At 49.4% G+C, this 26,052-nt stretch overlaps 1 protein-coding gene across 1 annotated transcript in view; it reads left to right on the top strand.

Moving 5' to 3' along the window:
- PLEKHG4 (pleckstrin homology and RhoGEF domain containing G4) overlaps positions 1–26,052 on the top strand; it is an 86,911-nt gene that overhangs the window by 4,403 nt on the left and 56,456 nt on the right. The window contains exons 2-5 of the mRNA XM_074151749.1: positions 11,015–11,212; positions 18,098–20,261; positions 21,952–22,002; positions 25,475–25,681. Of these exons, the coding sequence (XP_074007850.1) occupies positions 11,015–11,212; positions 18,098–20,261; positions 21,952–22,002; positions 25,475–25,681 (2,620 nt within the window). The remainder of the gene's footprint in view (positions 1–11,014; positions 11,213–18,097; positions 20,262–21,951; positions 22,003–25,474; positions 25,682–26,052) is intronic.

Raw genomic sequence — 26,052 nt, 5'->3', positions numbered from 1 at the left:
GATACCAAGCTGAAATTTCCAAGATCAAAGCAGCACAGAATGAATCTGAAAGTCTTTGGTTTTGCTCAAATTTACCATCCTGCCATCAGCCTGGGATGCCCAGGATGACCCCTTGCTCCAGGTGGTGCAACCAGCCATTGATTTGAATGGTGTCAAATGGCTCGGCTGAGAGCGATGGGGACCAGATGAAGACTTGCATGAAGACTCCTGCATGTTGTGGAGGTAGAGGAGCCTTATGGTCACTCCCGTGGACACCTTAAGGTCCACGGGGCTGTATGGTTACCCCCAACGGGATGCGATGCTGTGGCTGGATGGTGGTTTGCATGGCGCAGGGAAGAAAAGCTGTAGGAGTTCTGTTGATCTGAGCTAGGTGTCCACCTTGAGCTTTGCAGCCTGCCTTGGGTGTGGCAGCGTTCGCAGGAGATGGAGGTTTGAGGCTTCCTGAGCAGGTTGCATCAGGAGCTACCTGCCCTGGGGCTGCCTGTCAAATCTTAGTGCCTCCCAACAAAAACCTAGTGCTGCTGAGCCTCCAACATGGTTAAAGGATGTGGATTATTTGCTGTCTGTTGTCATCTTTCTGAATACATTTACCTTTTGAACAAGGTCCTTCTCATACGCTCGGGAGGCTGGTATGTAGACCCGTTAATGGATCAAGGGGAAAAATGCCTGTGGATGTATTCTCCTTTGTGTTTGGGCTTATAACCACCCACGTTTTGGCATACATCCCTTCTGTGCACAAAGATGTCTTTTAGAAATCGCTAGTTAAATCTCCACCCTCCTTTGATATGTATGGAAATAATGGGACACGTGAGACTGTTTTCTGTTTGGAAAAAAAAAAAAAACCTATAAAGGGAGTAGCTTTAAAAGCCTGTGTTTACTCCTTTCTAACTCAGGAGTTTAGTAAGACTAATGCCCTGAATTTATGGCTGATTTACTTAGCTATCGGGGAGGCGTGCGTTTAGTGTGGTATCCGAATATAGGGGAAATGTTTGCATCTGACTAAGTCCCAGGCTTGGCTGCTCAGGGGCAGGAGAGCTTGAGCACGTGTGTGTGTTCCCCAGTGAGCTCAGAGAGTCTTGGAGCAAACCTGGGTCCCTCTCACCAGGAGCACTTCTCCCAGCTGGGCACAGACCGAAGCTTCTTGTGGTTGCCCAGGACTGAGCCGGAGTAGCCATGGGCATCCCTGGGCTGCCTGCTCTGTCCTTCTGGTTGATTCTTCCTCAGAGGTGGCATCTGATGGCTGCTGCCAGCTCCTTTTTCATATCAAAGGGATGTGCTCCTTCAAGGAAGGGTCCTTGCATACTTACTGTTTTCTCATGCGATGGACCAGCCCCTCCTGGATTTCCTACACAACTTCAGAGCATTTTCTGTTCCCTCTTGATGTAGCAGGACTTGTATTTCATGAGCACGTGGTAATATGGAGTGTTTAAGGCTAGAAGGAACTATGGCCCATTTGTTATGGGACACTGGGACCACAAAGTGTTAGCTGGCTCCCACATTGAGTCTGGGAGCTCTTTTTTAACTAAAACATGCTATTTTCTTAGCGGCATCCACCTTCAATTATGGAGGCTGCAAGAGATAACGAACCTACCGGTCCCCTCAGGAGTCTGTCCAGCAGCTCGTACCCCTTGCAGAGGACAGGATGGCATCTGAATATGATCCAGCCACAGCCTCCAGCTCAGAACGCGTGCAAAGCTGGCCCAGAAGTAATAATCTAAATGCTGACCCTGCGAAGATCGTTTCTGGCACTCATCAGTTGTCCCGCTGAAGGATTATCATTTTCTCTTTGAGCACAGGAGGCTGCCCATCTGGTGTAAGATGCCCCCAGATGGGTGTCTGAACGCAAGGTGTTGGCTGTGGCCTCGTGCCTCGGACTAAAAGGTGTTAAAATAAGCTGACCTGCTTGGCTAAGGACTTAGCCAGGGTATTTTATAGCTGGCTGGCAGAAACAAATCTCTCCTCTGCCTAGAGCGCCCTATTCTTTGGTAGGTGTTAGGCACAAACGGCAAGGGGTGCGCGATGCTGCTGCTCAGGTTGGTTTGCCAGAGGGATGTCTGAAGTTGAGACTGGAGTAAATACCCTACTAAGATGAATGAGCTCAAGCAATTCTCTTGGGTAGCAAAGAGAAAGACAGATTTATTTATTTTTTTAGTGCATTTCCTAGAAGAGCCCTGTAAAGAAAGGCAGTCTGCTGTAATATCCCAGAACTTGTCTTGTGTGGAAGCGGCCTGGGAAGCTCTTGGCTCTGTCGGTGACATCTGACAGGCTCTTGCAAGCCTTGTCCGAGCCTGTTGCAGGAAAAGGACACTTTGAACGTGGAGCTCCCTGGCTGGCCCATGGCAAATGGTGCCACGACCAGACTGTTGGTGCACTAGCCAGGGCAGCCCATGGAATCGGGTGGTGGGAGAGGGCACAGCTCTGCCCCGGGGGGGGTGAGGTGGTGGTGGTGGTGTCTCGAGAAGCTGGGGAGTTGCCGGTGGCTAATGCTGGGCGATGAAACTGCAGCCACCACATGCTCGTGCTCTTCCAGCATGAGTCTGTTGCTGCAAAGGGTGTTTTTAAAAGTACCCAAAGCTTTGCATCACACCGAGTACAGCTTTGTTAATTAACCGCATGGTTAGATCTATGCCAATGATGTTTTTTAAAAAAAAATCTGTGCATAGACAGTTATTTCAGATTAAGGACTTAATCCCTTGATTAAACTAAACCAAAATAAGCTGGTCTGCAGCTGTAGGATGGTGTTTTATACACAGCTCTTCTCATCTGCTTATAGGCCCATGTTTCAGCTGGAAGATGTCTGTTTAAGGACAGGGCTTTGGTTTATTCTCTCACATGCCCTTTAAACACCTACATCATCTCCCTGATCTATTGCTAATAGAAAGTAACAGGCCTTTGGCAGCAGGGCTCGTTCCTTGCTCTGGATAAGACCTACCTTCCGCTCAGTTCATAGAGAGCTCAGTTAGGAGCAGGACACATCCCTGCGAGGAAAGGCTTATCTCCATTCCCCCGAGCTCTATATTCACGTTACCTCTCTCTACCCTTTCCTTTAGCTTTTCCTACTGCAGGTTCTTTGGAGCAGGGCCTGTGCCTTTCTCCTTTGCCTGTGCAACAGCCAGCACATTAGAAATGCCACTGGCAACTGAACAGATTCGAGAGGTCAAACTGGGGATGAAACACTGACCCATATATGGGTGTGATGCCATTTCCTTTGGGGAGCAGCGTTTGGTCAGGTGACAGCCAAACAGCAGAGACCTTGCTGTGCAAGGTGCTGGCTTCCCCTGGGGACACGTGTAAGTGGAAGGCTAGTGACAGCTCTGCTTCTCCAGGTGCACGGGCTTTCTTCCGCAAAGGACTGCACCAGGATATCATAGAATCACAGAAGGGTTTGGGTTGGAAGGGACCTTAAAGAGCATCCAGTTCCAACCCCCTGCCCTGGGCAGGGACACCTCCCACCAGACCAGGTTGCTCCAAGCCCCCTCCAACCTGGCCTTGAACACCTCCGGGGATGGAGCACCCACAATTTGTCCTTGGCAAGGATGAATATTGGGGCTTGGGTACACTAAGAGCAGATTTGCTTCTTGTGTCGCTGTATCAGACCCCTGTAAACATCCCGCTGTGCTGCAGGGCTTTACAACAGGGGAGCTCAGATGACTCTTGCTGGTCGTGTTGCCATATGCTAGTGTTTGGCCACCTGAAGTGTGGTGCAGAGCCAGGGATGGACCTGTACCAGGTTGCCTCTGCTCTCTACTAATCCCTACCTTTCTCTCCAACGTCGGTATAGCTGTGCACTAGCTCCAAAGCTCGAGCCTCGCAGAAGGTCATGCTTTGCTTTCAAAGCAATCTGGGATGTCCCCCTTGAGTGAAAACAAACCAGCCCTGGGCTGGTGGGGTGACGGCCCAGCTTTGGGCCTGCCTTTCCCAGGCTGAGCATGCTCAGACCTACAGCATGCGCAGAAGCGGGACCTCTTAGAGCCGAAAAGCAAATACATCATTTTTCCCTTTGTTTAATTAAATGAGAGATCATGAGTTAATCGCTTCCAAGCGCTTGTTTTCCTGCAGTGCCTGGAATGATAATCCTGTGCGCTGCCCAGTAGGAGCTGCTTTGGCTGCCGCAGCCGCGTCAACCCGGAGAAAGGCCGGGGGAACAGAGGGAGGCATCTGGAAATGATTCCGCAAGCTCTGTCTGCGGAGCACCACTCCCTGCAAGGCTGTAGGAGCTGGTTTATCCGCAGGCTGGGGAGCCGTCCTGCCTGCCCCCGTGGAATGGGAGCCAAGCTGGGCTACGCCGTGCCCCGCACAAGGGATGCCGTGGTGGCAGCTTGCTTTCGGAGGTACAGCCTGTGGGCGAAGCTGGCCTGGGTGAAACTGAAACACATTCCCTCCAAATGGAACTGGGTGCTGTGCTTTTCTCCCTGGAAAGCCTAAAACAATAGCCCAAAGAGCAGGTAGAGCCGTTCTGGTTATCTCACAGGAAGGTGGGGTAATTACAGCAGCATGAATGCTCTACCTCTCTAGCTGCACCATTTAATAGCACGTTATTTTAGCGCAAACATCCAGAGGCAGGCAGGGCGCCGAAGGCAGGCGCCCTCCTCCCAGCCTCCCTCTGAGCCTCGGAGGGAGCAGCAGAGGGGGGAGCTGGCACTTGCTCTGGGAAGATTTTTCTCCCTTGAACTCATTGCCGCTGTGATTAGAGCGGCTCAGGAAATGGGGCTGGGAGGGTTCCTCCTCCCTGCAGAAATGGAGTGGGAAATCTCAAATTTTGTCAGAAAAACAAGCCGTGTTTTTAGCCAAAGACCTTTTTGAACAGAGAAGCGTCTCATTTTTAAAGGCAAAGCGGCCTGGTTTTCCACTTTGCGTTGTCAGAAAGTGGAAGGGCTTCGTGGAAAGCCCAGAGGTCTGTTTTTACTGGAAATGAGGTTTCTCACGTCAGCTGAGAGCGGAGCAGCCCTGGCCAAGCGGTGCAGCACGGCAGCCTGTGCTGGCGGAGGGACCAGAACAACCCGGCCCCGCTCAGTGCCTGCTGTGTGCTCTTTTCCCCCCAGCCCCAAAACTGGCTGGGGGCCACAGGCAGGCGTTGTGCTGCACTGCTTGGAGCTCTGCCTCTTCCCAGTTTCACTGTTCTTTTTACTTTCCAGTTCTGGGGTGTGGGAGGGTTGGGTTGTCTCTCCTCCCCTCACCTTGGCAGTCTCTGGTCCCCCCCTTGCTTTCACGCTGTCCCTCAGTATCTGGGCAAGAAAATGGGTGCGTGCAGGACGTGGCCAGGCTCCGGGCAACCTGCGCAAGGAGGGGAAAGTTGTGGGAGCTGCTGGCAAGGTCTCCCTGTTGAGCGGGAGCCGAGACGCTGGGTGACTCAGAGCTGGGCGTACCACGAGCACCGCTCGCTGTGCTCACAGCCTCTCGGGCTCCGCTCCACCGCCCAGCAACGCTCCTCGCTCTGCTGAGCCACGGCAAGTGCTGGATTTAACTGGGGCACATTGGGATATGTAGTTTCAGATGAGAGGGTCCAGATTTCTCAGAGCAGAGCTGCAGATCCTTTAGTTAAATTCCTGCTGCCAGATGAATCCTCAGTGTGTTACGTGGGCCAGTCCAGCCCGCTAGAAAGGAGCGTTGTCTGCTGTAAGTCATGGGTTAGTCTGGCCTCACCATACTGATGGTTTTCAGGAGTCTTCAGACAGCGTCTGGGCTGTCAGCAGGGAAGATCTGTGCCTCTTCGTGTTTTCCTTGACCAAGACTCGGTGTTTTGTAGACAAAGCTCTTGAGCAAGGCACTCTTCTTAGCGAGGTGCTTGGGTGAGTTGTAGAGAAGATGCTGCCAAGGCTTTGTGGGCCCAGGTGGGTCCTGCAGCATTGCAGCCCTTCCCTTCACCGACTTGCGTTGTCCTGAGCCACTTGGGTTGTTGTCCCAGGCACCTGCAGGGAGAGTGCAGGTATTCTGACACGGTGTGAGGTGTGTAGCCCTGGGGATCTTCTCTCTGCTCCCAGGGCAGGCTGACTTCTTGTTCTCCAAACCTGTAGGAGGCTCTTCAGGGTTCAGACTTAATTGGTGAGCAGCAGGTCCGAAAGAGGAAGAAGCTGAGTCCTGAGTCAGGAAGAAATGTAGCATGGCAGGAGTTCCTGGTGGCTGGAGCTGCTGTGTAGCGCTCTCTGTGCCTACAAAGTTCAGGTAGAAGATTCAATTGGTGTACCTAGAAAAGTCCAGGAAGCTCCTGGTTACTCCAGATGGTTCTTGGCAGGCTCCTCTCCCATCCTGCAGCATCTGCTTGCACCAGGAGAGGTAGATATGTTCCCTGAGCAGGGCTGTAACTGATCCTGGGCTCCTCTTCCTGCTCCCTGCTTGTTAGACCTGGCTTGGGGCTTCTGCCTGGGCACCTGTAACCTCATCTCTCCCTGACTCCTGGTTCTTGCTGCAGTTTGTGATGGGGAGAGGGACTCTTAGGGCAGTCTTTATCCCTCTATTCATTCCACAGCATCTGTGTCTCCCATTAGATCAGGGAAGAGGGGCTCCCTGCTCATTTCTGCCCCCATTCAGGCCCAAGCTCTCTGTCAGTTGTGAAGCCCTCCCGGGCTCTCCCTTCTCCCCAGCCCTCCTGGCTGGGACCAGGCTGGGTTGTCCCCATCTCACGGCTCTGCCCACAGAGCCCAGCCTGTCCCCGTGTGCCTCTTCCTTCGCCGTGTCCCAGCCCCGGCAGCCGACTCCCAGCTGAGGAGCAGTGAAAGCCGGTATGGCCGGACGTGACCTTAACCTGGGCTTTATTTAGCGACTTGATTTATAGAGGAGTTATTTTAAAAGCCTGTTTCTCTTTTGGGAGGTGTGGTGAGTGTCTGGCAGAGCCGTGGCAGTAAGCTGGAGTTCATAGGTCCTCCTGTGCTATGGACAAAGGAGCATTTGAGTCCCGAGACACGTTTTGCTTGGGGAGATGCTCTCTGACTTGATTGGAAAGCGCTCCTTTTGCCTTTGTGCTGGGTGGCTGAAAAGGAGCAAGTGTCCAGGACCTTCCCCATGAGGGGGATGTGGCAATACTGTTGGAAGCAGGGAAGCCTGAGACTTGTGTTCCCTGGAGGGAGCTGCTTTCTCCAGGAGGCTTCTGTGCTTGGTTCTGCCAGCTCCTGGGGGCTGCTGTGGGCTGGCTGTGCAGGCATGGGCTGAACTGAAAGTCTGCTGGGGCAGGAGAGCCCTCTCTTTGGATCCTTAGCTTGTTCTCCTCCTCTCCCATCACTGTCCCCTCATCCTGGATCGCAGAGGTTTCTCCTCATGGAGGTTGCATCACCTGCTTGAGATAAGGGATGTGGTTTGTAGGTAGGATGGGCTCTAGACTTCAGGTTTATCAGCCTCTGAAGCCCAGGATGCTCTCCCCTTCTCTTGCTGTCCCGAGCTGTTCATATGAGTTCCCTGTGCCTCCAAACCACAGCTCCTCCATGTGGCAGGCACTGACTGCAGGCTGGATGTGTGAGGCTGGCTATCTGCACTCCAGCATTAAACAGCAGGACCGTGCGGCCTCTTGCAGCCCTTGCTGAGCCCTTTCCTCAGGCCACTCTGCAAGCTGAGAAGTTAATTAGAACAAATAAGCAGCCCCATCCCTAGGATTGTGAGTTGGTTTAATGAGTCCATGATCAGAGGTGAATCTGCTGCTGCTGCAGGCTCTGAGTTCTGCCATGTTTTCCCCCTCTGTGTTTCAAGGTGGTTTCTGAGGCTCCACCATGTTTCACCCCCTACCTGGGCAGGACCTACCCCTGGGAGACCAGCCTGGGTGGGTGGGAGCACTGGAAAACCAGCTTTGCCTTTGTGTTCACCTGCGGCGCACAGGCTGCATCCATCCTTGTTCTGTAGCTGCCCAAGGATGCTGGTGCTACAATTATATGCAGCACCATGGGATGTAGGAATTTGCTCCTTCTTTGGGGCTCTTCATGTGGAATTAACAGAGAGATTGGTGGAAACATCTCCTTTTTGTACCAAATGGTAGGGGTTGAAGCCTTCTCTCTGTCCGTTCGAAGCCTGCACAGCTCTCATGGCACAGTCTAGCCAGAGAGAGATAAAGCCTCCCTGCTAAGGAGTGCGCTGTTAGCACTGAACTCTGCGATGGCTACAGGCTACAGTTATTCCTTATTTTACTAAAGAGAGGATAACTTGGTTTATTTTAACCATATAAAAGATTTTTGATTCGGTGCCAGTGTTAATAATTGTCTTGTGAAGGCTTTGCTAAGGCAGCAGGAACGGTGTGAGAACCTCAGAGCGATGCACTGACTCATGTGCAAATATTTTGACTTCTTTGTTTTGTTTGCAATAGTAAACTTGACAAATTTCATTTGGGAGGGGATTGATATCTGAAAGAATTTTGCTCAAGCAGAGCAGGGGGGCAGAAGATGGCACAGAACCAAGCCCAGCTGGTTTTGACTGAGATTTTTGAACCTGTGGAGGGTCAAAGGGAACTTGTTTTCAAACGCTACCAGCAGTAACACTCCTGTGATAGTGTCTGAGCACTTGGCTGGGCTCTTTGCGGTGGCTGGTGCCGGGTGGGAGAGCACCTGCGTCAAGGCCAGTTTTATCTGACAAGGGCACAGACACTTGCTGGTTGGTGTCACCAGAGGTTACCGGACCCGTGTGTGCCTTCAGCTGGCTGCTTTGGTCCCCTCTCCATTGTTTCACAAGAGCGTGGGAGAGGAATGATGTGTAACGTTCAGTGTGTTAGATCAATATTTAGCAATATTATTAATATGTCCAATTGTGAGAGGCTTCATGTTGGGTTTGATACCAATTTCCCTACCCTACAGCCCCCTCGGTCCCTTTTTTAGCAGGTCCAGGATACCATGTAAAGGGAACATTTCTTATTTAGGCTGTCCTTTTGGGTCTGTACAACTCACCCACGGTTCCTGTTGGTCTGTTTTCTCTTCTTTTATTTCCTGAGCTCTGCTGAGTCCTCCCCTCACACCCTGTGTGGGGCTGGTCTTGACCAGAACTGGGCAGAGAGCTGCAGGCTGTCAGCTCTTGGCGGTTGGCTCTTGACCTCCACCATCTCTAGTAGACGACTTTCTCTGAACTTCCTGCAGAGAAGGAAGTGCCTGAGAATTTCTGGCTTTCCATTTCAATTAATGGAATAAAAGTTGGGGGTTTAGATCATTGTTTTCTGAGTGGAAAGAAACTTATTCAAAACAGCCTTTTCCCATTTAGGACTGAGGTTAAATGCTTGGTCTTGGCATTCAACTCCTGGAAACGTGCACGTAGGCCTCCTGCTTTTTGAGTCCTTGGGTTAAGAATAAGAAAAATAGCTCCTTAACCTCTGTTTATCTGATTGTAGTGACCCTGAGGGGTATTGCAGGAGGCAGCTAGTCTCTCAGAAGAGAGACTTTAGGAGCCTGCTGCCATTTAGCCTGGCTTGTTGCTGACATCAGGAGAAAGGGCAGAAGTTGTCCTGAAGCAGTACCATGCCACGGGCAGCGTGTGGTTTGCCTGTCACCCGCTTTCTGCCAGCTTGGTGCAGGCATTGCCTGGGCGTCCTCATCTATCCTGTGCAGTCCCCCAGGCTTTGCAACAGAGCAGGGAGTTCATATTGTGCTTAAAACACCCAACCCTCTAAAGGAGGAATTTAAAGATCATTGAGCTGGGCAGCTGTGAGAGGTGGGACGGCTTGTGTGAGGAGCATCATCTCTGCTGTGACTGCAGGTCAGTTCAGGTTTGCTCTGAGATTTGTGCTTTCCCAAGCCAGTGGAGGTATCTGGAGTGATGAATGTGCTCCTTTGGAGTGGAACCAGCAAAACGGTTTGCTTCCTCCTGTCCCTTCATCCTGCTGTTCCCCGGTGGCAGTGTAAGCTGCTGTAGCACTCACTGCTTTGTTTAACTTTCTCTCCCAGTTTTGTTGTGGGACTGAGGTGTGTTTTCAGGCATGTCCATGCAGCTGTTCCTGTTCTGCAGGAGACTTGTGGGGCTTCTGGGCCAGTGGCTGAAATGCTTTTCTTGTCTCTGGTGAAGGGAGGTGGGTTTACATCAGATGAGGATCTGGCCAGACACCTGAATAAACTTTTCTTTGGTTTTGTAGCGAAACTCACTCCCACTGGCTGTAAGTTAGCCAGAGAGGTCCCCTCTAAAATAGAAAGGAAAGGAGGGATTCTCATTCTTTCTGCAGAAGTGTACAGATTTATTTTTTTAATTGTTATTTTTTGGCAAGCTCTCTTGATTTACATCCATGCAATAGATCACAATTTGGCCTCTAGCGCTGGAACTGGCCCCGACACCATGGCTGGCTCTGGCTGGCAGGCTCTCCTGAATGAAGGTGGATGTAGGGAAGCCACCGCCTCCGATCCCTAGGCAGCAAACGGGCATCCTATGTACCGATGCACATGCTCAGGCACCAAAGGCAACCCTGTTCACACGCGGATCCTGTTGTGAGGCATCTCTCACTCCAGAAAGTTCCTGGCTCCCAGAGTGAGCCTTTCACGAGAGGCAAACAGCTTTGAATAATGAGGAATCATGCTGGTGAGCGGCTTTCCCTGGTACCAAACAGCTCCGGCCGCTCGTCCTGCATGGGGACTTCACAGCGCAGCAGTCTCAGGAGCTTCAGCGCAACTGCTGCCCCTGCAACTCCCCTTCTCCTGTGCTGGCCGGCATCTCCAGCCCGGGGTGCCCAACACCAGGGCCCACCGATCTGTCCCCCCCCCATGATGCTGTCTCTCTCTTGCTCGCACACACTCACGTGCTGCGGGAATGGTTTAATAGCAGCCCCACCCAGCGCAGGCAGGAGAAGGACTTGCTGTGTAAGCAAAAGCTGGGAAATCTCGCCGCTGTGCGCAGCGCAGAGCGAGCACTCCGCTGCGTTTTGGGAGAGCTTTTTTCCCCCCCCCCCCCCCCCCCGTTTACCTGGAATCCCTGGTGCCAAAAGAAACTAGAAAGGACGGCACTTTGCTCCTTTGATCCTCTCTCCTCCCGCTTTCGGACGGAGATGGCTGCGCTCCTGGGTGTAGGGCTCATCAGGGCACCGGTGTGTATCGTGCTGTGGTACCGCTAACGCCTTCTCTCTTGGCAGGACTCGGAGTCGCTGGACGGTTGCATTCAGAGTACGTTATCAGCACTCTACCCTCCGTTTGAGGCTACCGCAGCCACTGTTCTGTGCCAAGTTTTTGATGTGGTGGAGAAGACGTACCGTGGGGATGGACTGCGCTACCTCATAGACTTCCTGATTCCAGCCAAGCACATCCTGCAGTGCATTCAGCAGGATGCCTGTGTGAGTACATCATGCTCTCTAAGGCCTGCGAAGGCTTTTTTGGACAGCTTGCTTTCTTCTCTTCTATGTAAAACGGCTGGCAGAAAAGTGCTTGCATGCATACGGCAGCCTAGGTGGGAGGGCAGGCAGACAATTAGGAAACAGTTGAGAAGTTGTTATTGAAGCTAAACCGTGCAGAGATCAGATGTGGAGCAGTGCCCTCGCCTTCTGTGACCAGCAACACCAAGCAGAAGGTTTAAGGGGTTGAGAGGGGGAGGTTTAGCAAAGCCTTTGCAACCCAATTGTTGGATACGGCTGACTCGGGTGGCTTCTAGCCCCAGCCGTTTCCTGGCCCCATGGATGAAACCGTCGGGCTCCTGCCGCTGGCAGGAGGACGTGCGGGGCGAAATGCTGCCAGTCGGTGTTTTTCCCAGAACTCCGGCTCCCCTTTGATGGTTGCTGGAACGGTCGCAAGGCTCAGTAGCCCCAAGGAGTCACGTTACATTTACTGCCAGAACGAGTCCAAGATTAACGTGCTTTACTGTTGGGAGTCTAAAATGTTAGAAACTATGAGTCAAATGCCTCCATCACAAACTTGGCTCAAAGTTTGCAAGATGGAAAAAAAACCCCAAACCAGCCCAACCAACACTAACAACCAAAAACTAGGGTTTGTTCTAGCCTTTTTGTTTCTAAACCTGGAGGGTGTGTGCAGCCAGGCTTTTGATAGAAGTCCTCATGGTGGAGGGCAAGGGACATCTGGGAGGAGGCAAAATATGAAATAGAAGCTGAAATAGTCAGTTACTCATTTGTCTCAAGGAGGTGAAATGCTGGGGGGGAAACACCCATCACATACCATGAACCCACGTCACAACCCCTGGGAGCTGGTCACCTTCCAAGTGTTCTGGTGCCGTGTGTGTCCCGCCGCGTTGTCACCAGCCTCCAGTGTGGGGCCAGCCCTCTCTTTGCGAGCACGTACAGGAAGATCCAAGGTTGCGCGTATGGATTTTTGGGGAGCTGCTCTCTCTCACCCTGAAGGCTCAATAGAGGAGTTATTCCATCAGTTTATCTAGGTCAAACAGGAGTTCCTCCATCGCTGTATCTAGCTGCAGTTTCTAATGCAGTGGGTGCGTAGCGTGGTTTTCCCCTTTAAAGAAAAAAAAGGTAATTATTGCAAGATGTTCCATGGCTTTCCCCAATCCGCCTCCCTCGCCAAAGGAGGTGAGGGAGCAATTTCCCTGCTCCCTGGAATCTCGGCAGCTCCCTGGCAGTGCCCTGGGCCGGTGAGGTGGCAGAGGGGAGGGAAGGAGAGCAGCCTCCTCAGCACGGCCCTCTGCCCGCCATGGCTTGCAGGGAGCTCGGCCCGCAGGGCTGCTCTCCCAAAGGGGAGGTGTTTGGGGCAGCCTGCAGGAAGGGGTGCCAGCAAGGGGGTCTGCTGGGCGGTGAGGGGGGACCGTCCCCTAGGCAGTCAGGCAGGGGCTGGCGAAGCCCCACCATGGGCCATGGCTGCCCTTGGGGTGAGGCCCCTGTGGGAGTGGGGTGGGGTGGTAGGGAGGGCCTTATGCTGCCCGGCAGCCAATGGGAGGACAGCTGAGGCTGCAGCAGCCAATAGGAGCATGGGGCTGCCTTGATGGGCATGGTGGGGCGCGGCTGAGCCAGGGGCAGTTGGAGCGGAGGTGCTGAGGAGGTGGGCCCTGAGGTGGGAGAGGTGTGAGGGTGGTGGACCCTGAGGGGCAGGAGAGCCCAAAGGAGCCCAAGAGACCCTGTGGCAGGACCCAAGAGACTCAAGGGACCCTGTGGCAGGAGAGGTGAGGGTGGGGGGCCCCAGGGGACCCTGTGGCAGGAGAGGTGTGAGGGTGGTGGATCATGGGGCATGCTGTGGCAAGAGATGTGTGAGGGCAGTGGGCCCTGAGGCAGGAGACATGAGGGTGGTGGGCTCCTGAGGTCTCTGAAGTGGGAGAGATGAGGATGGGCCCTGGAGGGGCTCAGGGTGGTGGCAGCCTCCCAGGCTGGCCTGGAGCACGGGGCCAGGTGACATGGAGGCAAGGGGCCTGGTGGTGACACTGTTGGAGGGGGAAGCCAGTATGATGAGGCTGTCCTACACTTGCAGCACTGTTTGGGGAGGTGCAGGGGCAGGAGCTGTGCTTGGAGCCACCCTCAAGTCAGAGGCCTAAGAATGGGGGAGGGCTTGGGGGCCTGCTTGGCACTCCCTGGCCTGCCCAGGAACCACAAGCTGCGGGGCTGATGGGGGCGATGGGGAAGCCATCTCTGGCGAGGGCTGCCCAGGGCTCAGCACTAGGAATGTGGGGGCTTTTGCTGAGGTGTGACGTGTCTGGGAGAGTGGGCAGCAAGAGGCAGAGTGCAGGTACAAGCCTCTCAAAGAGCACAGCTGGAGGCCTCGAGCCTTTTCTCCTTGCTTGTGACCCCTTCATGATTTTCTACTTTCAGAGTGGCAATATAGGGAGATCAAGGGATGCTCTAGGAACGTTGTACTGTCTTTAAAGGTGGGCCTGGGCTATTCCGTATTTCATTTAGGAGTCTTCTTGTTTGAATTTTTATTGCTGAAAGTTATTTCTTCCATTTATTGTGGACTCCTCCTTTTCCCTGAAGCTGCACTGTGTGCCCCTTCTTTTGTCTTCACTATCTGAAATCACAGGATCTATTTCTTGTTACTTGTTCTTTAAAATATTTGTCTGCTTTTTAGAGAGTCTAAACAAAAGCAACGTTTCCTCCCTAGTTTGCAGTTCAGCTGGACCATGTGAGCTTTTCCTAAGGGCAGGGGGGAAGTAACTCCTGTCTGAATGGCTACTGTAGGAAGTCTTGAGAGTGTTAAATCCTTTTTCTCAGCCTCTTCAGTGGCAAAAGTGTAAGTGGCTTCATGAAGTATTAGACAAGGTCATAGGCTTCAGCTTGGTGTACTAAAATCAATAGCCTGTGTGTGATCCCCAGGGACTGAAGAGAGCTGTGCCAAGGGATCTGTCTGCTCAGCACAGAGTAAGAAACCCGATTTTGTCCCCGGCCTTTAGATGACATCCTCGGCAAAATGGTCTGTTCCAGCCCAGCCATCCCCACGGCTCTAGGAGCTGCCATCTTTGTTGTTGGTGACCAGCTGTTTCTTCAGAGGCAGCTTTATTCCTGGCTGCAACCAGGCTGGGCGTTGAGTCTGTTCCTGGCACTCTTCTGACGAGCCTGGTTTGGCTCGGTAGCGATTAGGCATGAGAAGAGCAAAGAGCCTTTCACTTTGAGCCTCAAAATGAAATGTTAAAAAAAAAAAAAGAAATAAGCCTCTTCATGTAGTCTTCTCTTTGAAGGTGCTTTTTGGAGCAGGAGCAGCATGAGGATGTTCCACTTCTGAAGTTCTAAAATTTTGAAATGTTTACGCTATTGAAGGACTTGCATTCCTGCTTGGACATTCCTCTAGCTCTTGCTGCAGTTCCGACTCTGGCTTTGTAGGGTTTTTCAGGAATTTCAATGCGTTCTGCATTTTGATATTGGTGATTTTTATTGCTGAGTTTTCTTCCACTAGTCAGTTAGTAGGCAGACAGGTCATCTCAGCGGTGAGGCTGGCTTTTGGATTTCTTAATGTCATGGTTACTCTGCATCCAGGTTTTAATGGAAACTCTATGTCAGGTGCAGATGGAAGTCAGCTGTGTTTATGCTACTGCTGATGGCGTCTCTCGCTTTTTAGTCATATAAACTATTTTTGGTGGTTTGGGAACTGATCTTTTTTGTGTGTCTGCCTGTTCGTCCCATTAAGGTCCAGATGGCCTTCATGTACCTACTAGGAAATACTGTAATGGCAGCAGAAGAGTTGATGTGGTCTGGTGTAGGGTGCAATTGTATAGTATTTTCTGGAAAATAGCACATTGTTTTTGCTTAAAACCTCATTTACAGATTATTTGGCTTGAGTACATCTGTAAGGGATACAAGCTGTTTTGACCAAGGTGCTGTGTGTGTCCTGAGCTTGATGGAAAAGTCAGCAGAGTACATATGGCCTGAGATTTGCTGAAGCCAGTAGCAACTTCTGCAAGCTGCATGCTCTGGGGGGAAGACTTGGTTTGCAAGAACTGAACTCAGGCATGCTGTGCAAGAACAGGAATAGTTGGTGTAGAAGCATCTGTGTCTTAGAGGTCAGAAAGCACGAGAAGCTAAGACTGCAAAGCATAGCTCTCTGTGCCTTTGAGGGAAGTACAGGAAACCGTGCGTTAGATTTTTAGACCATTTTAATTCTAAATTATTAAAGAGAGGGAGTGGGCAGTTGTTCTGCATTCAAGGTTAAAATATAAAGGTAATGTGAATATCATCCTTCAAACAAACGACAATTAAAGTAAGTTTAGTAGCAATACAGCATGTAGATACAATAGGAAAGCAGTTGCACTGAGTGAACAGAAGTAAAAGTGCTGTGAGTAAAATGGATGTGGAATTAACTATGTTGAAGAAAAGGGACTGGCTGATCTCAATCCTGGAATATGGAAGAAGGTACCAGGTAATGATTGATGTCCGGTAACAGAGATTTTTATTGAGTCTGTTAAGTCAGAGCCAGTAACAAAATACAGAGAACAAGCTGAGTGTGCAACAGCACACACTGAGAAAAGACTGAAATAAGTGACCCATTAACAACCGGATAATGTTTTTTCATGGGGTTTGCTCCATGGCAGGTAGTGTAAGACTAGCCTTTTTCATAAACTAGCTCTCTCTAGAGAGAAAAGTTTCGTTGTCTAATCTCTTCCATAAAGGATTTATTATGGAGTCATATGGAAAATTAATTACTGTGTCAAAGGGATGGAGACTTATGCAAGTATTGCAGGATGGGTAACAAACTGGTGAAAGGGAGGGTGTTTGTGCTGCAGTGAAAACTGAGTTGGAGACAGGAGTCATGAGGAGCACGTTACTTCTCATCTGTGAGCTTGGCATCCAAAGTAAGAGTATGCGGATGACAGGTATTTGTGATGAAACCAGTCTGGGAGAGGTGAGCAATAACCCAAAGGAGGAAGAGGAAGGTGATAAATGTATTACACAAGATGAGCTCTAAAACTTTGCAATTACGATTTTATAACAGTAGATTCAGAGGGCAAGCGTGTGCCTCGACAAAGTAATAGGCAGTATTTGTGTTGCGAACTGGAGTTTATCAGATTGGAAAGAAAAACCAGCAGATGACTGGGTTACTGTGGGGACGTGACTGGAAGACAAGTGTGATCTTAGCTTTAAGAGATGCTTCTAGCACAGCTGGGAAGTGTTGGTGTCTTTTTATATGCAGTGTTTTGCAGTGCTTTGCACAATGAAAAAGTGGAACAAAGAAAGGTATTTAGAAAGAAAAAAGGAAAAGGCTTCACCAAGGGGGCACTTCAGGCAGGCCTAAGAGGTGATCAAGGGAGGCCTGTTAAGGTGATGTGATGTGGCTTAATAATTTTAAGCAATGGGAGCACATCCAGAGCATAAGCTCCAGGGTTGAGGAGGAGGAATTTTTGAATCTGAAGAGTGATTTTGGCTTTCAACCCTCTGAGCAGTTTTGCATCAGGTGCAGTGAGGATAAGAAACCTGGCTGGGCTGAAGGTAAATCTTGATGAACGTAGGAAAGAAATTACTTAATATCATTACCTGTTGTTTCAAGGTGTATGAGGATCCAGGAGGTTTCTTCCAATTCGGTGGTTTCTCTGCTATATGGCAAAATATTTGAATTAAAGTATTTTTTTCTTTCATCTGTCTGGGCTGCAGAACACAGAATTCTTATAAATCGCTTTCTCTGTCAAGATTCCCATGTGACCACAGAAGAGAAACAAGATAAAATGTCTGAAGCCTAATGCTGCCAATACTGAAGTCTTTGAGCTTCCAGGTGACAGCTTTCTCATTTAAGCATGGCATGTGATACAGGTGAATCCTGTTTAAACCCTTGTTGTGACAGAAAGATGAAATTAATCATGAAACTGATGGCATCTGTCATGGCTCAGTTTAAATCTTACTTTACCTGTCTTGCATAGGCTCCCAGTAGCACCAGATGAGGGATGCTTTTTACCTGGCTCCATGCTCTTCAAGTTGGCTTTAACTAAAATTAGGCAGAACGTGCTACGTACTCCAGCAGGAGCATATTAGAGAATAAAAACAAGTCCTCAGACAGACCTTGGCATTTTCATTCTGTCTTTCCTCATCAGCAAAGGTCCCTACCTCCTTTCCAGCAGACCTCAGTCTAAAGACCCGACACTGCTTCACCAGACAAAAGACACTTTGTGGTGCCAGGCTGACTGGTGACATCCCGTGCAATGAGGTTTCTGCATCTACAACCTCTTCCTGGCAGGTTGGTGTCGAGTGTGCCTGGTACAACCTAGAGCTCACTGCGGGGGGGCTCTGGAAATGGTGCGTAGTATTTCCCACCTTCTCTATTAAGGCCATGGATGGTCATTAGTTGAGGACAGTGGGTTTTGTCAGTGCATTGTAAGCAGACTGCTGTGTTTCTCTAATGGTGCTTGGTTAGGGATGCTCTATAGTCTGAATTTTCACTTTTTTTTTAGTCCAGTTGGTACTAATGAGTTGGAAATGAGGTGGAGACAGGGGCTCCAAGCTTGAGCAGTGGGAGGTGAGAATGCCCGATTTCTCTGCGCTGCGGTTCTGAGGCTTAGCCCTCTGTCTATCTGTGCTGACCCAGCTTTAAAACAGGGCTGGGACTTCTGGCAGCCGGTGGGTTCATATTTAGATGCTGAGTTGCTGGTGACTTGTGTTGGTAGCTATTCTTGTTTCTGCTTTTTAAAGAGAAGACCTCAGTATGGAAAACCCCCCCTATGCTAATAACCAAAGACCCTCAATTCAACTGTTGTATTGCTACAGCTGTGAGAGGGAAGCATTGATCTCTCTTGTCCAAAGGCTTGAGCTGAGATCTGTTCCCAATGCTGACAACGCTTTCTCTTTTCTCCCCAGGTTCAGTACTGCGGCTTGCTGTTTCGCCATGAGGGCTGGCCCCTGTGCGTTCACGAGAAGGTTGTAGTCCAACTGGCTTCCATTGACTGGCGAATCTTGAAGCCTGGTGACTTCTACCTGCAGGTGGTCCCCTATCTGAAGAAGTCTCCACGAATTGTATTGAAATGTTTGGCAAGAGACAAGCATAATGTAGAGGAAGTCGTGATTCCAGAAGTTTCCTATACCTCTATTTTTACTCTGGAATGGTTGAGTACTATCAATGGAGAGCGGATGGGTATAGCACTGGAAAATTGTTTACTAACCACTGATGAGAAAATATTTCGTGTCCCCTGGGATAAAGTGGTTAATCCTGAATTTATAAATAAACCAAAAATAATTGAAAACAGTATCATCTCTCCAGAAATAACAGAGGAACCTTCAGTTTTGTACCTCCCCATGGACCATGCTGAGTCCAATTCACCAGACCTAGGATCTCAACATCTACAGGAACAAAGTCCAAATCGAGACAACCTGGTCATCAACAGTACAGCCCCGCAGTTGAGTGAAACTCTTGTCAATGGTGTGTGTACAAGTCATGTGCCTCAAGAGAACTTGAAAAGTGACCTTGAAGGGGAGTACGTTGAGCTGACAGAAGTTTCATTGCCCAGGTTTGGGCCGCAAACAGACTCTTTAACCCAATCGCTAGCTTTAAATTATTTAACTCAGCCCAGAACACGAGTGAATGCGTCTAAAGGCAAGCACAGGTTTATTGTCATTCAAGACAGTACCTACTCCAAGAACTTAATTCAGTCGGCACTTATGCAGAAGGAGCACTGTCAAATGGACACTCTGGGGACTTCAACAGAAGTTCTCAAAAATGTAATTCCGCTGGAAAGCAACAAAATGATGGCACATGGAGAACTGGTTCCAGAAGGTCGGCTGGTGTCAGGTGGTCCTGGAAACATGGGGAATAGCATTCCTGTGGCTGAGTCCCCTGCCTGTGGCGCAAAAGATTCGTCTGCAGAGCAGGAAACCCGTGGCGAACACTCCATCGATTGGCGGTACGCACTGTGCAGCTACAGTGACGTGTGTGCTAGTGATGGTGTCAACTGCAAAACACAAATGCCTGCTGCTCCTGGAAACATGGAAGGAGAAGGTGATAGTCCTAGTGGAAATTTTGGTGTGGAAACATCAGGGCAGAGCCCAGAAACAATTCTAGATGCTGCTCCTGCTAAAGAGGAGGAGATACTGATAGGACATGGAGAACCACTGACTGAGGATCAAAATGAGGTGACACAGATGAATCCCTCTCCTGTGTCTGTCCTGGGACCTTCGGGACCACATTGCACACTGAAGGAAAGTTCTGATGTTTCTTGCCAGAGTGTCAGTGAAGGTGGTGTGCCAGGCCAGGCCTCTACATCACTTGTTGTGCCTGAGAGTTCCGATGTGGGTGTGGAGAGAGGCTCTTCTTCTTCAGGGAACACGGCAGGTGTAGGAACAGTTGGTGCTTGCTGCAGTGATCAGGAAGCAAACCTCAGTTCTCCATTAAATCCTCCAGAACAGAACCAAGAAGAAGTAAATGAATTTGAGCCGGGAAGAAAGGACAGCCCTGAGGAAGTCAAAGAGTCTGAACAAATATTGACTGTAAATGAGAATCAGACTAGTCATAGTCACTGTTCTGTCAAAGCTCCTACAGGTGGACTCTTGTCAGATGGGGAACAGCAAGAGGTCTCTGCATGTCAGCATAAGAAAGCTGAAGAAGCCGTACTCCTCCAGACTGCTGTGTCAGCAGAGGGTGATCAGACGGCAGTACAATTAAATAACAGTGACTCTTTGATGGGTCTTGATGCACAAACAGAAGGTTCAAGTCAATTCGGAACCCAGAGTTCTGGAGAGAGCTGTGAGGAACCACAAAGACAGGCAGAAAACCAGGGCTGTAAAAGTGAAGAGAACTCTGTGCTGAACCTGGAGCGTGTTGCGGTACAGGACTTGAAGGGAGGGGAGGAGAACCAAGGAAGTTTGTCTTATGGGGAAAAGTCAAAGACTATAGCCTTAAAAACACTGGAATCCATTGAAGAGGAACTGGAGGTTGGACCACTGTCCTCAGGACCCGCTGAGGGACATGCAGAGCCCACCGCTCTGCACTCCCCTCGAGAGGCAGCTTCTGGGGCATCATCTCCTAAAGGTACAGCAATTGGGTGTTTATCTGTTTGATGATGTGGATTGAAAGCAAAGTCATCGAGAAGTACCGCTGACAGGTATTTCTGCTGGGAGGCTTTGGGGTAATAGCACAAACTGCAGGAAAGTGATTAGGTTGTCATGTTTGTGGCTGGAAATTAGCTTTCCCTTCACAGGTGAGTTTATTGTAACTATTTTGTTTAACAGTTCTTTGCAAATTTACGTCGCTACAGAACAAAGTTGCAGGGTAAGGGACTTTTAATTTCAGTTAATCTGATTGTTGCTGACCTCCACCCGTTATATTCATCAGGTGCACATTATGGGTGCTTGCAATAGGAATGCACCAGAAGAGAATGTGTAACTGTGCAAGTCCTTCATAGTTGAAAATTGGCTTTAGGAAGATAGTTGTGGCAAGAAGAAGCAGCAGTGGATGCCACAGTAAAATACTGGCTGTGTGACATGACCTGAAGATTAACAAATATGTGTGCTGGTAACTGATTTAAGAAGCAAACTGCAGAGTTGAGGGATTTCCCACCCCACCCCACCTTCCCCTCCGGCGTGCTTTATTCAGCTTGGTTATGTTTCAAGTAGGAGCTGTTTAACTTGAGTGGGAGAGCACAGAGAAATTAAGCATCTAACTTCAATTCAAATCATACGTTCAAGCAGATTAGTGCCCAGACTTCTTGCTGCCTGGGTTCCTGTGCTGGAGCTGTGCTCCTTCGGAAGGAATTGAAGAGGCCCATCCAGGTCTCTCTGCCTTTCGCACCAGAGCGTAGGCAGGCGGTGTGGAACCGCACAGACACAGTGTTGGCTTTGCCTGGCTCTGCTGAGTCTGGAAAGCTCTAGCTAGATATGCAGATCCCATCGAGACGCGTGTGTGGCGGGGGCGGGTGAAACGTGCCATACCAGTTCAACATCTCGCATTCCCTGAGACCCCTGGCTAGGAAAATTACCCGGCTTTCATATTTCAGTATTAGAGTGAGGACTCTTGAGGTACAGACCCATGCTGCTAGAGCATGTCTGACCCTGTGGAGGAGCAGATTGAGAGCTGGTCTTTTTGGGACAGGCTACCGGTACAATGCTTGCACTGGGCCTGAATTGTGTAGATAAGAGCCTACATCACCACTGCAGCACTACTCCCTTTGGCTGCAAAACCAGCTACTTTCTCAAGTGTCTAAAAAATCACATTTTACCTGATGGCCTTAGTGTGACCTCCTAATGGAGCTTCACTGATTAAAAAGAAATTTCATTAACACCCGCACCCAAATATTTTAATTCCATAATTAGGCAGGCCTGTGGTTGCCGGGCATTTCTGATACTTTTAGAGTGACGAGCATTTCTTTTTCTGTGAAATGGAGGGGTCAGCTCAAAAGTTTCTCTTTCTGAAGTGTGCGTCTCTCTCAGCATCTGCCACCATGAGCAGAAAAAAAAGACGTCACCTTCTGCCTGTGTGTAGCTCTCAGGGGATGTATGCCAGGGAAGAACCACGCTGTGGGTATCCCCTCCCCTGACCAAGCTCAACCTGGCTCAGCTTCATGTTTGCACAGGACCCGACCTCAGAAAACTGGTTGGGTGCTGGGTGCACGCTTTCCTCCTGACCCTGATGGCTGTTTGTTCCGTGTTCCCATCTCTTTGTCTAAAATTAGCCAGGTCCAGCTATATGAGATAATAAGTGTGATGTTTTCGCTGCTCCGCAGGACAAATCTTGGCCGCTGCTGTGGATTTTAGCAATGACAGCCCCCTCTGGGGTACGTGTGGAGTTTGGTTTTAATGAAAGACAATTTAAATGTTTCTGGAGATTTGGCTGAAATAAGTGATGTATTCATGGCCCAGTTCTGATGACGTTAAACTTTGGCACCGCAGTTAAAAAAACCCCACCAACCTATTATCTCAGAGTTTGCAAAGCAAAAGAAACAACTAAAATCACCAGAAACCCCCTCAAACCAACAAACTAAACGCCTTAAGGCATAGGGCAGCTCAAATACCTGTTAATGCTGGGAGTATTTCTTAAACACTGTAGCTGGAACTGTAATAAGATAAATCCACTCAATTACATTTGATTGCTTTGAGATTCAAACAAGCCATCCCCTTATCTAGCCCCATTAAACTCTCAGAGATACAATAATAAGATAATTGAGAGATAAAATTACAAATTGAAGCGAGCGTCCTACTATGTCTTTGAAATGGACTTTTCTCTTCCGGCCGGTCAGTCTGCAGGCGTTACGTTCTCTGTAACTGTCTCGTGCTGAGGTCATTTTGCTGCTCTGATTGGCAGCTGTGGGTATCTTGCCTAAACTATAAATAACAACAAAGCTTAAGCTTTACTGGCCCAGTTCAGATTTGCAGTTCGCACCTCAACAGTAGTGGGCAGGCGCGTGATTTGCTCCCTTGGGGGTGGAGGAGTTTGTTTGTTACGGCAGACATTGTAGATTATGTCAAAATACACATTCAGATCTGAGGCATCTGAGTTTGAATCTGTAGATTTTCATAATTTTTTTTTTTTCCTTGTCCCTTAACTCCCCTTCCTCCTGCTGCCAGTCACAAACTGGGCTTATTTTCTGCACAAATATGATCTGACTTAGAAAGATTTTGAGTCAAACGTGAGCTGTTTTGAGTTGGTGGCTTAAAATTTACACCTGTTCCATTCACAGAAAATCTGACTGCTGTTTTTCCCTAGTGACTAACTTTAACTGAAAGTTGAATTTTGAAATTTTGAAACTTTGCGGCTCTGGAAAGATTTCCTGTGTTTTGGGCCAGGGGGGAATAGCTTGATATTCAAGAAATTGGCTGAAAAGTCACACTGGGGCATATTCAGCAGCACCTGCTAGGGCATTCCGTTCCCTGCTACTACGTGATGTTAGCACAGATGATACTGGGGCTGGGGCAGTTTGCAGGAAAAAATGCTAATGTCTCTTTGAAATGCACACAAGCAAATCCTCTTCTACCACTTCCTTAACCTCGGGGAAAGGTGGAACCTGCAAACACGGCAAATTCAGGTGTCCCAGTTCTCAATTTGCTTTTTGATGTAATCCTCCGCATTCTCCAATTTCCGCTTCGGTAAGTGCCTCCACCCCAGATTGCAAATAACAAACAGTGTGCTTGGGCCTGTTGGGAGAGGTGGGGTCTGCGGATCTGAACAGAGCCCGAGAAGCTTAGGAAAGAGGTTTGTTTGGGCAGGATGTGCATAGTCTGGAGGCTGTGCAACTCCAGGGAGGATTCCCTGGGGCTGGAAAGCTCCAGTACCAGGACTGGTGTCTGATGGGCTGAGCAAAATGTTTCTCTCTCCTAGCTTTGGGGAGCTGCTGCTTCATTCCTCAGAGGTATCCAAGGCAGGGCTGCCACGTACGTGTTGAGTCTTTCTCTTGCCCTGGTGTGATACCATCAATATAGCTATGTTCCCTTTCTTGTCTTCTTTAAATACCACTTTTTGGTCCTCTTTGCAGGCTTTTTTCATTTAATGCAGATTCCTTTACTATGAACTGTGTGGTTCTGCATATTGCCAGGCCTTATAACTCCTTGAGAAGATGTTCTCCTGGAAAGTCTGTCCCCCCCTTTAATGTGAGACTGTTGGGGCGTGACTTATTATGGCGAGATAACTCATCAATGGGAGATCTGTGCTCCTCTAGAATGCCACTCCAGGAGGATCTAGCAGCGTTGTCCAAAGCGACTGAGCTCCTGCATGGCTGGAAAGAGAGGCTGAGGTAGTGCTGGGAACAGAACTGAGCTCTGATGTGTCCCAGAACTGCGCAGAGCCCTGAAGCCATCGCAGCAGCTCACGTGGTCAAACCCAGCAGATCCCAGGGGTGCTTCCTCAAGTGGGGTGTTACCGATGGGTAACGAGCAGCTACTCCATGATGGCCTCGATGGTGCAGAGCCCTGGAGCCCCTCCTAGTTTCCCCCCCATCGTCGGTTAATTTTGCGCAGTGAGCCATGCTGCTCAGGGCACTTCTCTCACCCACTTTAGCAATTTTGAAAGCAGTTTGGGCTGAGCCTCAACCTGTAAATCTCCTTCACTGCTAAAACTTGTATTGAAAGCCACTTCAAGGACTGCTTTGTTCCTGGTCCTGCTCTTTAATGAAGTATTGGAATCTGTTAGTAAATAAACTGAGTCAATTGTCAGCATTGTTGATGCAGCAGGAAGGTAGGATGGTTGAAGTCAATTTTAAATAGCAATTAAAATGTCTGACTTCATAGCAAGCAAATAAATACTCCACTCTTATTTTCCTAAAGAGAGGTTGATTTATTTTTTTTTTGCTGGTAGATATTGAAGTATCAGGATTCGCAGTGAAGTATAGCCTTTTCTCTAGTATATCTTTCTGACAAACAGTGGAACAGCCTAACTGTGTACTTAGGATGCTAAAGATAAATCGTTGAAGACACGTTGTTGGTTCCCAGTTCTTTTAATGTTGGGAAATGGGGAATAATACTTCTTGCACAGTAGGTAGATCATTTTTTTTTTTCCTTCTCTCCAGGTACTTTTACATGAAAATTGAAACTTCATAAAACTAGCATTGGTTTCCATGTAGTAACTAAGATACTTAATTTTAGAATTAATTGTTTCTGATAACTTGTACTTTAAAGCTGAGGTGTCAGGCAAAGGAAGCCTTTCCTCCAGTTCTCAAACAGATCTGATTGGTGTAGTCATCCTGTTCTTCAGGGGTTTAAAATAGGTTTCTGATTTTCACATTAACTGTTAATCAAAAAAATCTGGATGAGCAGACAAAGTCTCTTTGGCTAATTCCCAGCTGATTTGTCAGCCTCGAGTTGACTTCATGTTTTCAGGAACTAATCTGAAAGTGATGTTGGGGGAGTGATTCTGCTCTGAAGGAGCAGCTCTCCCTGTCAGAAGCTGGTTTATCCCTTCACCGTCCTCGAGCTGCTGGAGCCTCGCCAGGGCCTTGCACCGTGCCAGGCTTTTGGGCTGTGAGCAGACATGTACGGCTTGATATGTTACCTGTAAAAATGGCTTTTGACTACAGTAATCCTGATCTGAATTGAGGTTTTGTAGCTTGCAAACTTCACAATAAATCGGTTTATTCTTTTAGAATTACAGTAGTATTAATGTTACAGCCAGTTTTGGAACGTGGGTGCTACTGGCATGAGGACTGGAGATGCTACAGAGAGTTGGGACTGGGGGCACGTCCCTCCCCAGCCTGGCACTTACCTGGGACCTTCTGGGTGGAGCTCTGCTCCAGCTTCTCACTGCTGCTTGTCTTCCAGGCATGGTGTCGGAAGGAGCAGAGACGAGAAAAGAAGCGAGTGGCACAGATGTGTTGAAAGCAGTGAGTAAGGTCAGCGCGCTGGAGGAAACCTCAACAGCTATCACTCCCCCGCCATCCCCGGCTGCTTGGGGTGGTCGCTCCGCACCTACCATCGTCAAGGATGTGAACCCCGAAGTGCTGAGGAGCGGAGTTGCCTGCCTGCCCGGTGAGTAGCTGGGCCAGAAAGTGTCTGGGAAGCGGGGTTTGGAGGAGGGCAAGGGAGATGAGCCTCTGTTTGCAGTGCTGCGGACTGGTGCCAGTTCCACTCCCTTCATTCCGAACCTCTCCAGAAGCACCACTTCATGAATCCTCTAAAGTTTCTGGATGGGAAGGACGGGAAGTAGAACTTCCCTCTCATGAAAGTCATGTTAACTTGCTCCCAGGAGCCTCAAAATGTTAACCAAGTGTTCGTGAGTCAGAAATGCCAAATCTGTGGGCTCATACCAGTAGTTCAAAAAGAGAAGAGTGAGGGTGCAGCTAATGATGGGCTGGTGGGCCTGACATCAGGCCTGGTCGAAACAATAGAAACTTGATTCA

The sequence above is a fragment of the Numenius arquata genome, chromosome 8 (assembly GCF_964106895.1).
Source record: "Numenius arquata chromosome 8, bNumArq3.hap1.1, whole genome shotgun sequence".
In the NCBI taxonomy this organism is placed as follows: domain Eukaryota; kingdom Metazoa; phylum Chordata; class Aves; order Charadriiformes; family Scolopacidae; genus Numenius; species Numenius arquata.
Note: the sequence above shows the minus strand (reverse complement) of the source record. Positions and strands in the feature narration are given on the sequence as shown.